The following is a 16,646-nucleotide window of genomic DNA, read 5'->3' on the forward strand; positions in this document are numbered from 1 at the left end:
AAAAGAAGAAAAAAAAGAAAAAAAAAGAAGGGCAGTATATCAAAACTTTGACAACTATTTCAAGCCATTTCAGCCAGTTGTTCTTTTCCTTTGAGAAGTCTTTGATAATCACTGTTTGGGAGGCTTTTTCTTTTCTTTTTCACTTCCCGCCATAATTCCGAATGATTGTCGCTGATAGGAATCGGACTGAATCTTGTCATCCTTGGTTGCCGTGGCTTTGTCATCCCGGACGGTTCACGGTCTTTGCAACTCAATCCGAAGGAATTCCGGGGGTACAGAGGAGGATTTCGCTCCGTCTTTGTCGGAGGGCGATGGCTTTAAAATTGGAGGGAAAACAATCCCACAATGGATACAGCTCTAGAGCTAGCAAGCCCATTATCTTTGAACATTTTTGGTCCATACTGTTGTTATATTTGTGACTTGAAAGGGATCACTGCAGCAAAGATTGTCATTTTAAATGCGGCAGCTCTTCAACTATGACATCCCAATGTATGAAATCCCAATGTGATTTTTGTAGCAGCAAAACACTTCACATCGCACTCTTATATTGCACAATTCCTTCTTCCTTTCAAAACAGAAAAGGGTTATATTCGTATCAAACAGTCCAAAGTTGCAATGGTTTCATGATAACTGTGGTGGGGAAGGGCTATAGTCAACAAATTTAATAACCATCAAAAAGTGATTTCCTGTAAAACCAGAAACATTCGCGACAAGAAACTTTCACAAATATTGCCATTGGTATCTGATGCATTGCAGAGACAAAAAATTTTGCATGCATATTATTTATTGCGAACCTTGGCTCCAAACAAAATTTGTGAAATTTTTGACTTATGTGATTCTTATCATGTACAAACCTTTGAGAAAGGTATGTACCTGTAATTATAGGATGATTGCCCGTAGTACAACAAGCATTAACAGGGCACGCCAAGACATTCAATTTAGATCCTCCAAACACTATTTCTTTTAAATTCCCTTGTATTTTTGTCTCTTTTTTTTAACTTGTAGGTGCGCAAGATGATGTGTCCTTTATAGTATTCAACATTATGGAAGAAAAGAAAGAATGTACAATTCTCTTCCTGATACAATGCAAAAACACACTCATTTGCACTTTAAGATGGCATATCCATTGGCTATTGCACTATGTAAAAGGCAAAAATATGAGAGTCATGTAATGTATCTCCTTCAATTTCTTTTTCAACTTTTCCCATGAGATCCTCTCAGTTCCTCCAAAAGAGAGAGAGAAAAAAATAAATTCCTGGCATAAATGTCACAAATCATAATGTGATTATGGTGATGTGTCTCGTATTATCACCGTTGAGTCATTGCTCAGTGGTATCACAGCCTACAGATGCTCAAAAATTCCCACAATGTCTTGTACACACAGGCTACTCTCTACACACTAACAACAACAGCAACAACAACAACAACAACGACAACGAAACTATCATGATGATCATGTGACCCACAGGTGATTTCTTTGGGGGAGGAGTAAACAGGACAAGTGTCTTAAAGCATCCATGTATGAGCTCTGAAGGTTGTGGGTTGTTTTTGTCTGTTTATTGGTCCACTTATATATGTATATGTATTTGTCTTATCAACAATAAAAACATGTTCATTCAAACAGAGTTCTTAAAATATCAGTTATTTTCTACATCACTAACAAAAAAAGAAAGAGGCATGAGAAAGAATAGACTCAATAAGTATCAGATATTTGTGCAAAATTTGTTTTTACCTTCATGTCAATTTCAAAAGAGGGTGTAATACGGATGTTTGAAAGAAGCTGATTCAAGAAGAGAGAAGCATGGAGATTGGAAAAAATAGTTTTATTGTCAAAGCGAGTTTTTAATGGGCTTTCGACCGATTGCTGTAAAACACGATATTTTTGCTGCAAGAAATTTTTGCATATTGGAGCCAACGGCCTTTTCCGCGGCATGAAATTTTCGCGAGTTGCCTCTAACATTCAATGCATATAGTGTAGACGAGAACTTTTGCGTGCATTTTAATTTCGCGAATCTTGGCTCTCTCGAAATTTGTGAAATTAAAATGCACGCAAACATTCCTCGTTTTACAGTACAGGGAACAAGGCAGGGGAGCCTGGGAGTGCATTCACCACAACAAGAAGAAGAAAAAGAAGGGGGAAAAAAGACAACTGAGCTGACATGGGAAGGTTGGGAAGCAGGGATAAACTTCCCAAGTTTTGTTCCTCTCTTGAAATGGCCAGGAAAAAAATAATATTCTAAACCGTCTTTGTGTATGTCTGTGTGGGTAGCTGTGTGTATGTTTATATGAAAAAGAAACACGATTCACATGTTGTAATGCTTATAAATTTGAACCAAAAAAAAAGTGATGGATTTAAAAAGAAAATTAAGGCTGGAAAACAGAATCACATCAATATGTCGGGGGAACCTGATCTGCTCGTTTATTTGTTTTGTTTGGTTGTTTTTGAGCAGGCTCTTCGTGGTGGGGGGGGGGGCTGCATCAACAGCATTTGTTGCTGCTGTTGTAGCTGTTGTTTTGTGATTGTTGTTGTTGTTCATTTTTGTAAGTCGTACGTGTAGCTTTTTTTCTTTTTCAACTGGAGCTGAATTTATATTACCTGAAAGATGAAAACCCACAGAGTAGAAATAAGTCCTCTAAATTGTTCTTTATTCAACATGTTTGTTTTAGTGGAGATTATCCCAGACTAGTAGTGCCAGACACAATTTTATGAAAAGACAAGCACAATGGTGGTCTAACATCATTCCTATTATAAGGTCAATATTGAGTATGTGTTGACATGGATGAGTCATAAAATTCCACGCAACAGGGTCATTTCATATGATGTCTTTTGGGCTGTTCCTGGGAAAAAAAATCAGACAGATGGCAAACCAGAGATTGTCTGTGTGACTGCCACTTTCACTTTTCTGTGATGATACCTCTCACAATTTATGGTTTTAAAAGCTGGGGGGGGGGGGGGGAGGTGGTTGCCTGTACAAACATGAGATCATCAAACATCTGCAAGAAAGAGTGTAATGTTTTCATATGATATGTTGTTTTTCAGCAAGACCTCAAGGAAACTGCTGCGATCATACGTGTTTGATGTTTACCGACAGCCACTGATAGAGTGTAGACTACATGGGAATTCAATTCCTGCTATCGCATATTAATATAAAAACTCAAATGGCAGCTGTGCTATTCAATTTCCGGAATAATGTATTGACAATGCTGTGCCTGTGCAAAGCACAAGCCCTATTTGGTCGTACACGAAAAGCAGCGAGCACGATCTCTATCTCCAAACTACCATAGTTTTGCACATTTTCTCAGCAACTGTTACATCTTAGGAAAACAAATAATAACTGTATGCTCTAAAAACGTATTTCTATTGTGAAGTGACAATTAGACAAAAAGGAAAAAAAATCAAATGTGATTACTGGATTACATGCTCTGAGCATACAGTGTACATTGTATGTAAACATTTGATTATCACTCATGTTAATGTGTTATCCTGCACATTGATATGTTGCTTCTTTGTTGTTTTGTTTTGTTTTCTAAATTTTTTTAGTCTGATTATTATCAGTGATGGCTACCCAGTGACAGAAACTGTTTGTCTTTAGTTTACCATTTATTACGCAACATAAAAATGAAACTCATGGTTAAGAAAGCCAATTTCTGTCAATGCATGATGAGTTACAGACTAATGATGATATGAAAGGTAAACATCCCTTTGGACTGGGACATCTGACACTGTATGTAGCACTACATGCCAGGGGTCCTTACAACAAGAATAGATGCCCAGAAGACTGTGAAGGAGTAAAATGGATGATGAAAGCCTCTCTCCAGGTTGCCATGCCAACTTCAAACAGGTAGGTGTTCAGGGCACACAGTTATGACCCCCTGAATGATGTTACCACAGTACTCCCAACACAACACAATAACAATGGATTATGGGTAATCTCGAGAGGGGATCCCCCTTCCCCTCTCTCCTCCCCCCCCCCCCCTCCCCCCTTCTTTCCCAAGCCTCACAGTGTGGTATGCACATCCAAGGAGCATTGTAATCAAAGTTTGATTTGGCTGTTTTCTAAAGGACATACGCGATGAAAGTGGCAAGAAAGGCACAATCTCTAGTACACTTGGTGGGATGTTCAGAAATGAAATCTAATGGTACAACAGAAGGATTCTCATTAAATATCATTAGTGAATCACTGTTTTTAAAAGGCAGAAAAAAATGATTTATATTTGGCAAGCAAGCAAAGCTACTGTAAAGGACATCTATAAAACATAAGAATGTAATTTATCACAAGCTTTATATATATTTGTGAATTCAGTAATCTACCAAATTATCCTTGTAGAGCTTTCTACAGTCTTGAATTGCAAACAGAAAATTCTTAATAGTGCTCTTCCCAAAGAAAATTTTAACCTGTTGAAGACTAGTCCCAAGTATACTCAGGCAGGTGTCTATGGGAAATGTGTGTTATAGCAAAATTAGCCCATCCTCAACAGGTTAAAAACACAAAAACGCATCACATACACACAAGCACATACCAATAAAGCAAAATCAAAGTATACACACAAAAAAGACACACTCACAAACACACACACACACACACACACACACACACACAAAAAGCCAATCATATCATCATACACCAAAAAAGAACTAAAGACACTGTCACAAATACACACTGTACACACACCCACAGGAGCACCATCATAGCTATTACACACACACACACACAAACACACACACACTTGAATACAGACACATGAAACAGCCAGATCAAAGAGGTCACACATAAAAAAGAATAGATAAAAAACCAAACACAATCAGGATGACACAAGGTGTTAAGTCAGCCTTGCACAATCGCCTTTACCATTCTCAGACATTTGACTTCGTCTAAGGGATCAGAGAGATTAGAACGAAGGTTCCTCCTCACCGCAGCAAACCCAGAGCATTATTGAGGCATTCAGTCCATGCTAGCAACAAAGCTTTGCACCAAAAGAATAAAAAAATAGGTACCTATCACTCTATATACTCCAACTTCTTTGATCAGGCACCATGTGGGTACGAAAACCGAGCAATCGAGCAATCGGGATACAGAATCTCCCACAAGAATGAAAGCTGGAGATCGAGTATGGCCGACTATTAAATAACATGAGTAAAGATTCCATTCATGCTGTCATGAAGTCGTTTGCTATTAAAGCCCAAACAAAGCACTGGTACGCCTGCAAAAGTTGTTAAATTTCGCTCCCAAATGTGAACGTATGCTTAGGAAATGTGCAGGATAGCGATGTTATTACAAGATATTGGATGGGTAACAACGAAAATGTGAAATATTAACCAAAAAAGGTTCAGTCTCAGTACTTACCCGAACGGGGTCAGGCTAAACTCGGACACGGGGGTAACTCACCTTCGCTTTGACGGCGGGATGAGTTGTAATGGTTGTCCCTCTGATTGTACAATGTTGTCCTATGGGAGCGGCCTGTATAAACTAGCGCTTCGTGTTCTAGCTACTCGCAGTAATGGTCCGAGTTGTTACAACGCGCGTATCAAAAACCTCTTTTGCGCGCATGCAAAATTAGTGTGCGCCTATCAAGCACCTCTAAAACAATCAAAGGCGCTTGATAAACAACAACAAAAACTCCAAAGACCGCGCGTCTCAGCAATTGAGGACCGCGCGCTGTCATTTTTGTTTCGTTTTGTACAGGATTACGTTAGCACACACTTTCCTGTCCATTCAATTCAGTTAGGCCTCATTTGGTATTATGCAGTGGCCAGTAGAATGTGGCGATCACTTACTGCGTGTGAATTGTCTGAAGTAGGGTCTAATTTTTCCCGAGACCGAGTTAGTCTGGAGCCTTCTGGAATAAAAGTCGGTTTTCCTACTATTATTATTTTTCTCAAAATACTCCAAACCGACTCATCATTCCGGCAAACCGCGTCAGCCAGGTAAGTTTCTTAGTGGACTTTTTCGATATATTGCAAGCAAAAATGAAATGTTGCTAGACGGGTTCTCAAGCACTTACCGAAACTTAGTTTTCACTTTAATCCTTGTCTGTTTCCAGGGACAGGGAACCTCGTTACAACGAGCTGCTTGGGACCATTGAAATTTCCTCATTATATCACATAAATGTATTATACATTATATCTTTGATATGTTAGAGATAAATATATAAGAATATAAAAGGTATATGTACATATCTTTGATATGTTAGAGATAAATATATAAGAATATAAAAAGTATGAAACCTGCAAAATTATCTTGTTGTATCACACATCTTGGTATAATCTGAGCTCATTTAAAGTATAAACATAATGAAATGTAATAAATTAATTTCTATTTCTTACTTTTGTTTGATACAAAGGAGTGTGTTTGGCACAGGAAATGAAGAAATATCATCATTCAACAACTGGCCGACTTCTCCTCCCAGCCATAAGGCATTTAAAATCAGCTCAAATCTAATTTCTCACGTTCACAAATTATTGGAATGAATATAATACTCTCAACTCGCCATAAAATAGAATGCGTTCTTTTTTGTGCCATGTGTAAAACATACAAACTGTGTACAAATATTACAATATATACAAATCAGTGGACCAGTATCTCTTTTAGGCACCCAAAAATAGAAAGGCAGTTCACTCTGCAATTTGAAAATTTTGTGACATCAGCAGGAATCACAGATTATAAGTGTGATTTATCTAAAATTTTGCACAAGATGAGATATGACCATTTGCCATGAAAACACTCACCAAAGAAAAATTGTGACATACTTGCTGTATTCATTGAGTGCCTTCAAATCACATCCTCTGGGTTATAATGTAAAAAGGTGTACAGGTTGGCCATGTGTTGTTACAATTTTACAGAACATTGACTGCAGCAGATGGTTCAGTTAATTGCTCATTGAATATGCATAGAAACTCTTAGCTTTTTTCTTTCTTTCTTTCTTTCTCTGGCACCACAACCTAGTAGGGATTTTCTGTTGCCAGGGGACTGGAAAGTCCAATGCTGTGACATTTAAAGGCATTATTTACCATTTACAGATGGAACCAAAAAAAAAAAAATAACAGCTTAAACCCAGCTTTAGTGCTTTAAAATAGTTCTAAAATGTGAGATAGTTATAAAAACAACCAATGCAAAAATGTTAATCCACATAATCAATGTCAAATTTTGCTAAATATACAAAGTGTGAGGAATAGTTACAATAAAATTGTTTCACAAATAAATTTTCTATACATTTTTGTAGTTATGGTCTATTGAGAAAAATAATGATATCTTCTTATATTTTTTAATGATATCTCCTTATATTTTAGGATTTATTGCAAAAAAAAAAATTATATGGTAGGAATTTTGTGATACCACTGACCTACACATAATGTATGCATCAAATGTGATAACTCGTACACCTTTTTCATCATTGCCCCCAATGGTAAACAATAACTGGTACCTTTAATGTTGTGATGCAATAGTGTATTTCAAAATGAGAACAGACCTAGATTTTACTATAAGCAGCCTTTAAAGTCATGCTTATGGCAATAAAAAGTATATATATACCACAACTTCATTTGCAAAAATGAAGACTGAGTGCTATGGCTTTTTGTGAGGAAAACAAGGGATTATAAACAATCTTTATAATTTTTCTTTTCTGTTCAACCCCAGGCAAAAACAGCCAACTGGGTTGGTGCCTAATACTTTGACAGACACGTGGCTGTCACATTTCAATTGCCAAACAATGAGTTCAGGTTGCCTCTGGCCAAGAGTACAGTATGTGAGGTTGAAGATATTCAAAAGCTTGATCCTTGATGTTTACATTGCAATCTCTACCAGCGATCAGGACTCATGCCATCAACACATAAAACAATCACTAAAATATGAAGAACTTTATTCATTGCAATGCTCGTGGGTGGATTCGGGGAGATGTTGCAGTGGGATCTGGGGATATGAGCCCATATACCTGCCCCGGGCAGCGTCAGCTCTGAGATGGACTGTGTGATATCAGTTTTAATTTCAGAAGGCAGAGAACGGGGGCAATGGGGAGGAGCCAGGCGTAGCGGGCGGAAATTAAATCACAGACTCTCGTGTCCATCTCCTCGAGTCCAGAAGCATTTCTTGGCCACTTCATCTTATCTTTCAGGTCTTCCATTTTAAAGTACAATACTGGGTAGTTATTAATATCATATGGTATCACAACTTTCTGTGGTTATTATTAAAACCCACTTGGACATGAAAAAAAAAAATAGAAGAAATATTCGAAGACATGACATTTTGAAATTTCACATCTTACTGTAAAAGTGGATATTTCCGCGCAACTAATTTTTCGCGCTTGGCCAGATAAGAAGAGTTTCGCATGTTTTTAATTCCGCGGTATCAAGACATCAACTACAGGAACATATGGCAAGCAAACATATTCGCGTGCTTTTATTTTTGCGCTAGTTTCTGATTGCGCGAAATGCGCGAGAATTTCAACACCGCAAAAATTTCCACTTTTACAGTATTGGAAAACATTTCTTGACCAGTCCCTACGAATATTCAAATGAGCGATGGTGATGACTTCATACCCTCACAATTTTTCACGTAACTACACATCATATGAAATTCTGAAAAGTTTTTATCTTAAGCTATTAATACAACTTTGTAAAAGCAGATTCCCATGTACCAAGATATATCATCTGGAGTTAGCCTCACCGTTGGTACCGGACTTTCCTTAGCCTACTTTCTGTTTACACTTGTTTTTGCCAAAGTGGGCTAGCCCCACCGATACTCCCGTACTATCTGGCCCTGCAAAAAAGCAGGGTTAGCACCGCAATTGCAGGGTTACGGTGCCAAGCAAGTGAGTGTAAACAGAACGAAGAAATAATCCGGGGCTAAGCGACCGAAACGAAGTCCGAACCCCATTGACCAATCAGAAATGAGGTAATCAAGTGCTGCCGGTGCGTGCGTGTACTTGTACAGTGCACAGCGTAATCATGAATATTCAAGTGGTTTGGAAAGTACGGGACTAAGAAATACGAGTGTAAAAAGGTCAGTTTTCTCTTCAGCCCAGGACAAGAGCTTAGTACGTGTAAAAAGCTGACAAAATTGGTACGGGATTAAAGATAGTCCTGGGTCAGAGAAAGTATGGGGTTAAGAAACACAAACTTGTGTAAAAAGGGCTATATTCAAGACTTGTTTAATCTTGAAAGACTGGAGAGAAATATGGTGCAACAAACATGGTTGTCAATAATGTCGCATCCAAGGCTTCTGTTCTGAAAGAAGATGAAATAGATTGTTTGTTGTATTAGGCTGTCTACCCCAGATTCTCTTCTGCACCCCCCCCCCCCCCCACACACACACACATTTGCGCCTTACATGGAATGGTCACATAAAAATGGACTAATGCCAGTATTTCACAAAGGCCTTGTGATTGCAAGCTATTACTTTATAACGCCCGCACTAACAAACTGCATGTGCGTGCAGCACTTCGATGAACAAATGTACCGTGCTGACTTGGTTTTGAGAATCACCTGAAGTTGAACTTTGGGGGATGAGAAAAGCTCAGAAGGGTTCATGCACCCTGATTACCATCAATCAAACCTAATCTTACGACAAGAATTCCTGCAGATTTCAGGTGCACCGACAGAAAACTTTTTTTTCTACCTGTCCACTGATATAAACTCATCCACCTTCTCTGCCTCTGCAAATCGCACCACAGACGATATTTGAAAAGAGCCATCTGGATAATTCAGACATTTGCCATGCGATTCTATTGAGTCTTTGCTGCCCTCAGGCATTGGGTTTAACCTCTTTCAGCTTTTTTCTGAGAGATAGTTGGGGCTTTCACACTTATGATAAAGTTTGTTGGTGCATCTGTTTAGAAATATGCAACTTATGTCAATTGAGTAATGTTTTCAAGTTTGAATACTCCAAACTCAAACATTTGCTCTAAACACTATTGTCTGAACACTCCACAGCTCTTTACAATAGCACACATACCAGAAATATATATCGAAAGCATGAACAAGTTCTTTTGCTACTGTGAAACCGCGCAGTGGATTGTGCTTCGCTTGCAGGCGGGCAGCAACTGGGCGTTTGAAGTTTTCACCATCATTCAGCGTTGACAAACTGATTCCACAATTGCTCTTTCACAACTCCACACGATACATCACCGTGCCCATTCTACTGGCAATATGTGCAGTTTCAACCACTCCATTTTGCAAATATGTACAGTTATATGGAAGATAAAGAGCCACCTGAATTATGGCACCTTCTTTAAATATAGTATTCTGCAAAATACCTGACGGTCCCCACAGTAATGCCACTCCCCTTGTTATGAACACACAGACTTCAGTTTGGCTGGATTCTATTTGATTTGAATTACTTCTAGACCAGTGGAACCAAGGTGGGTATAAATGAAAACTTTTGTCACACACACCTACATTTATAATATTTTGTCATTTTTTTTTTCTCTTAGGACGATGTCACCATTTTCACTTTACATCTCGGCTTTGAGCCAACAATACAAAGAATGAATCTCTGAAATTGTGCAGCACAGGAAACTGATCTATTTCCAACTTGCATAAAGAGAATTCGTCTAAATATCCTCTCCATCGTCTTTCCAAAGTTGTACTCTGGTACAAAGAAACAATCCTCAATGAGGCTGAATAATCTGCCTCCTTTTCACAATTAAATTATGTACAGTGTAGACTGTATCTGAAATAAATTTGTGTGCCAACTATAAACAAGAAGGCTGTTATATACTGTAACACACTGCACTGAGACAGTATTTTGTAGCAGATTGCTGCAATACAAATGACCCTTACAAAATGTCCTGCTTGGCTACCTTTTACTGTGTTGGCAGTGCAGGGTGTGTTTAATGCTAATAGTCTTCCACGCTTTCACAGCTTTGTTGACTGCTTCATTTGTGAACAATAAAAAAGGACAGCAGAGATTATCATGCACATCGTGCAAGACATTTCCTTGAAAGTTAGGGCTAACTTCAGGTTGTTGTCTAGAACAATGAGCTCTGTGGGAAACCACCTCAGAAATATGGCAAAATTGTTTCCTTGAATTTATGGCAATATCTATGACACATACAAGCATATCAAACCAGTGCAGATAAAACTTGATAAATACAGACATTTAAACACTGCACCACATATAAGATTTGTCTAATTTGAATCTTGCACAGCAAACTGAAGCATGCAAAAAGCTGCTGTCTCCCTCGACCTCCCTCTTTTTATTAAAATACTGTTTCACAGTGATTAGTTGAGCACTGCTTCTTGCCCCAATTTTTTCTCCACATGTCAATATTAGCTGAGCTGTCGGTGATTAACAGTACAAATGTAAACTTTGGATTAATGGAAGAAACAGTACAACACGAACGAAACCTCAGCTGAAATCCTGTGAACATTCACATCTGTATTAGATCGAATGCTCATAAATTATGCCTTGTTTGATCTGCATCTTTATCAATATTTCACGAGAACCTTTTCATTTCAAAATTCAGATCATACCATCTGTACACGGTAGCAAAACTTCAACAGTGTGATGAGAGATTTGTCAGATATTCAAATGATACAAGTGATAAAACCAGAAGGAATAGTCATGAAATCTGAATTACATTATCAAGACTGATAAGAAGTCTTTTCTTCTTGCTGTTTTTTCTATTTCTTAATCTTACGTGTTTTCATTGAGTATATACTGTAAACAAGAAAAAAAAAAATCTAAACATTGACCTTCTGGTAGTAAAGAATTCTTCAAAAACTATCTTCAATGAGAATACAGTGTACATAATGACTATTGATAATTGTGAATTATCATATCTTCCGTACCGGATAAATTGATGGAATAGCCCTGAAGTGATCGCTATAACAACTTTTGATTGTATCGTTTGTACTGTTCCTTCTATCCAACACTACTGGAGCTGGGGTCTTTCCACTATAAAACTGCCATCTTCAGAAAAAAATATCCACCAAAGATGTAGTGTATTTCCTGCAAATGCATGATAGCCCTTTTAATTTGTAACTACACATTGATACTCCTTCATTTCTCTGAGCTAGAGTTTTTATTGATTCACATTTTCTCTGGCACTTCTACTTCTAACTATGTCACGCTATTTGCTATTGCATTTACTGTATAGCTTTTGGAATCCAGTCATAGGGATGCCCCCTTTTGTATTTACTCTAACTCCCTAATCCTCTATTTTCAGTGAAACCCTAGTGGCACTGTCAACGCAGACAGTGAGACTCGGTAACGGGGGGGGGGGGGGGGGGGGGGGGGGGAGGGGGGGCAAAGGAAAAAGAAAAGGAGGGCTGTCCAGAAGAACTGCTTTGAATGTATAATTTTTGGTAAGTGTCTGAAAATCAGTAATCTCCTTTAGTTTAGACTTTGTAACCATTGCCACTAACTCCTTTCATACAACTTGTTCTCTCTAAACAAGTACACGTGCAGGGAAAAATTTTTTTCCTGGTATCACATTGCAACTTGCTATGCATTTTAACATCACTGCTCCACAAACTATCTTTTGTGTAGCAGTTTTCTTCCATACAGAAGTGTGCACGATACCATTCGAAATTCAGTACATCAGCGGAAACTACTAATCAAATTTGAGTTAGAAAATTATTCCCTGATGTGTGTTTTACATAACCACTTCCCTGAATCCAAAAAACAAAAAAAGTATCTTTAAGATTATTTGTACTCATTTCAATTAGGTCTGCAGAATCTATTAAAAAGATACAGATATTTGCTTTCCAAACTGTTATACATGATGAAACTAGATCAAAATTTTGAGAATTACACCACTTTATCATGTTCCTATTCCTTCGTTTCTCTTCCTCCCTCTCTTTTCGTCTATCTCCTTCCTTTACTCTCTCATCACATCACTAGATAAATCTAACACCAACTCACACCTCTCAAGTTCAGTGTTTGAGTAAAGTTTAAATATAAACTCATACCTTTTTTGGGGGATTAATAAAAACCTTTTAAGAAATAATTTCCCTCTGTACCACTTCATTATTTTTTTTATCAATGTAAGATCTATAATTCTGGGCCCTTGAGCATTTCCTTGGATGTTTAATAGTACAGCTCAGAGCCAGAAGTTGTAATAAACAAATAACAAAGTGGCAACATACCTTGATTTCTTTCCACACATATAACCCAACACTCCAGACTACAATTAGAATTTATGCTATCTTCATTTCAATCAACCAACACTATGCTTCTCAGGACCTGGAAATGAAATCTCAATTATAGTCTGTCTGTTTGGATTTGATATTTATAAATGGACTCAAAGTATTAATAAAGGGGTAAAATGCATGATACGAGTCTAGTTACACATGCCTTGCTGAAATCTTTTTTTCAAGCTATTGTCATACTTAAAGACTGAGGTCAAACAAGCAACTGTGCTTCCTTTACACACTGCACAAGTCTTCATCTTGTCCGGCCAGCACACATTAACGCTGTACAACCGCTAAGCCCCCATTGTCGTGAGTGAGATTTCGGTCTGGTTTTGATAAGAGGGGGGCAAACAAGTGAAGAGCTGAGATGGATTAGCCGCAGCTCAGCTCTCCCCGTTCCGTTCCGCTACGCAAGCCTCCTTTAGATATGTGACGCACTCAATTTAGGAGGTGCTCCATTCAGGACGGGCAAATATCTCCCTTCCATTCGCTTTTGCCAAAGGGTACAGTGTAGTTTTTTTTTCCTTCTTCTTCTTTCATTCTTTCTTTTTCCCCAAACAAATCTGGTCGAAGTCACTGCACACGATACGGTGATACCATGTGCTGGACTCAGGACCTTCCAACTGGATGCAGCCAAAGTGTTGCAACTCTTGTAGGATTTGAACCACACCATAGCGTGGGCTTCTTATTCAATTTCTTTAATCCTTCCAACAAGGGTCAAACTTGCCCAATGCAACTGTGGTGCACATGTATACAGAGTGCTATTTGAACCATTAGGGAAACATACTGTATAGTTTTCTACACTATCAATCTAACACAAAACTTTTGAAAGTATAAAGCTAAATTATCCACCTATCAAATTTTTTTTTTTTTTAAAGTTTTGACAAAGTTTTTAATGTAGGTCTAACACTGTACCGGTTAGGTGTTTTGGAGGTGCAGACCCTTTAAAAACAATACACAGCAAACTTCCACATAACTTTTATTCAATATGAAAATGAATATTCATGAGACACAATCATTGGAAATTATAAACATGTTGAATTCTTCTTTGCCTCCGGGAGTGCTAATACCTGAACTATTGCCCTAACTTTAAAAGTATTGATATTTCTTTCTCTTTTCTAGTTTTCAGCCATCCACATTAAAGTGTACGAGGCTCTTGACTGACAGGGACTTTAATTCTGATTTGTCATTCTACAAAAGTCTTGATGACTACTGAACAAAAAAGTACATACAAATCACAAAATAAAATTGCATAGAAGCCAATAGTCTAAATGGGTTCTCAGCATCAAAGCTGTGGCACAAGATACTGAATCTGTTATACTGGCTAAAACTATTAAAACAAGATAGACTCTCTACAACATAAACATGACTAAAGATCAATCTTCATCTAATAAAATTGTATTGTTTCTTAGACATTTAATTCCTCCAAAACGTAATGTTGTACAAAGACACAAATACCGACATACAAATTATGGAAACGTAAATATGACCAAGAAGTTATTGTATTCATTTGAAAGACTTATGAGGGTTTAGCCTGACTAATATATAGACGCCTTCCCTGTACCAGCGCCAGGGCTGTGTATAGTTAATGAGAGTTGTCCGATTGTACACTTCATGCATAGATACAGTACGGAGATTCTAAAGTTAGGCCTACTGGTTGGAATACAACGCCATGCTAGTGAATTATTGGAAGATGCATGCATCAAAAAATGGTTCTGTCTGAAGTGTGATCAACTCTCACTGATTAGGCCTATTCCCTCAGAGTCAGATTTCACATCCTCCCAGACCAGCGAATATATAGCTTAAGAAATTTTCATCTTACAATTCATACAAAAACCATACCTAAACTGTCATCTTTCAGAAATTAATATATGAACAGTTTTGTTTTACTAAACTTTCTTTCTAAACCCATTTAATCATACGAAATTGATTTTACATTACATAATATTTCAATCAAGACGAGACTATTTGGGCTCAAATTTCTCTAACATTCAAGATGTTTGAATGTGTACTGATTAAACCTTGCTGGATGCTCCAAGACAACATGCGTACTACTAGTAATGGGAGTAGTATACTAGTACTGTAGTGCGGTGATGTGGTTTGGTACCCAGGTACCGGCTCAAGATCAAGGGTGCGGGTGTACAAGATTTAAAGGGTGTGTACAGTTCTGGTCGAGGTGAAGATTTAGCTTTTAAAGTTTTCTGAGATATTCAGAAACCACTCTATGAGATGTCAAAGAGCATGCGATTCTAAGGGGTATCAAAAGTTTATTCGATGAAAATCGGTTTTGAAATGGCTGAGATATCCAAAAACAAGGTGAAACAAAGAGATACTAATAAAGTTGGGGCATGTCGCCGTTTATTATTAGCACTTTTTTGGATATCTCAGCCATTTGAAAACCAATTTTCATCAAATAAACATTGAATCCTTCTTAAAATTACATGCTCTTTCATATTTTATAAGAGGCTTTTATCATCTCACTTAGGAATGTTCAAAACATGAATCCCCAGCTCAACCAGTACTGTACAGTCCCTATTTAAACATCTTTATCTATTGATACCAGGGATAAGGAGATACTTCGCGGTGAGAATAAGATTTTTGTAAATTCAAATACACAGACAACGTGATGAGGTTGAGATACATCCATCCTCAAAAGTGAAAAAAAAAAACACCAAGAAACACGACGTAGATTTAAGACGTTGATGTCACAGGCTAACAAGTCCCAGGGGCAGCAGGGCGGCGGTGCCATGCCCAACCCTTTTGAGGACGTATGGCGAGAGGACGACCGTGCGGCTTGCGAGCGGAGTGTCGTTCACACACTCCCACGCACACAACAACTTGTTGAGAATTCATTAAAACTTGCTCAAAAAGCTAGCTTGTTAGATGAACTTACCAAACACCTCAAGCCACCCTTCAACTCTCGCTGGAGCTGGACTGTAAGAAGCTCCTGCATCAAAGACATCCATCGTTATCGCGTAAAAATCCCAAGAAAGTGTGGAGGAACAGTTCGACACCACTTGTCGTACCGGTATCCTAACTTTATGGCCCGGTCAAGAAATCACGGCCGCGGAATCAACGGCCGCATCAGTTATCTCCGCTGCTGATTCACTAGTACGTGTGTGGATCGCAATGGATCGCAACGTTCACATCACAGCGGCGCGGCGCGGCAACTGGATGGTAGGCAGTACCCTACACGGAGGCGCTGAGGCGCGGGAACACGCGGCGAACAATAATTCCTTTGCTTGACCCTATCAATTGAACTGTGAACAGGGATGGGGGAACGGTTTCCGCGGAAAACTGAACACAAAACGCCGCCTTGCTTTTCCCCTCGAGTACTGCTTCTTTCTTTGCAAGTGTTTTATACACAAAAGAGCTTGCTTCGAAGTATTAATCCTACACAATGAACTTGACTCTGATGTGTTTGGACAGAGACCAAAAGGTCAATAAATTCTTTCCGATGGGGAGCAGACTTTGGAGGGTGGGGTGGATAAAACTATTAAAAGCAAAGTGGTCAAAG

The 16,646-nt window shown here is 38.3% G+C and overlaps 1 protein-coding gene across 1 annotated transcript in view; it reads right to left on the reverse strand.

Annotated features, from left to right (window-relative positions):
* The window catches only part of LOC139719836 (uncharacterized), a 341,386-nt gene extending 325,212 nt beyond the window's left edge, over nucleotides 1-16,174 (reverse strand). Inside the window, exon 1 of the mRNA XM_071631222.1 lies at nucleotides 16,023-16,174. Coding sequence (XP_071487323.1) covers nucleotides 16,023-16,095 — 73 coding nt within the window. The 5' untranslated portion in view covers nucleotides 16,096-16,174. The remainder of the gene's footprint in view (nucleotides 1-16,022) is intronic.
* Nucleotides 16,175-16,646: the final 472 nt, after the last annotated feature.

This window comes from Diadema antillarum, unplaced genomic scaffold (assembly GCF_040938485.1).
Source record: "Diadema antillarum isolate AM-2024a unplaced genomic scaffold, OU_Dant_1.0 scf00000115, whole genome shotgun sequence".
Taxonomy (NCBI): Eukaryota; Metazoa; Echinodermata; class Echinoidea; order Diadematoida; family Diadematidae; genus Diadema; species Diadema antillarum.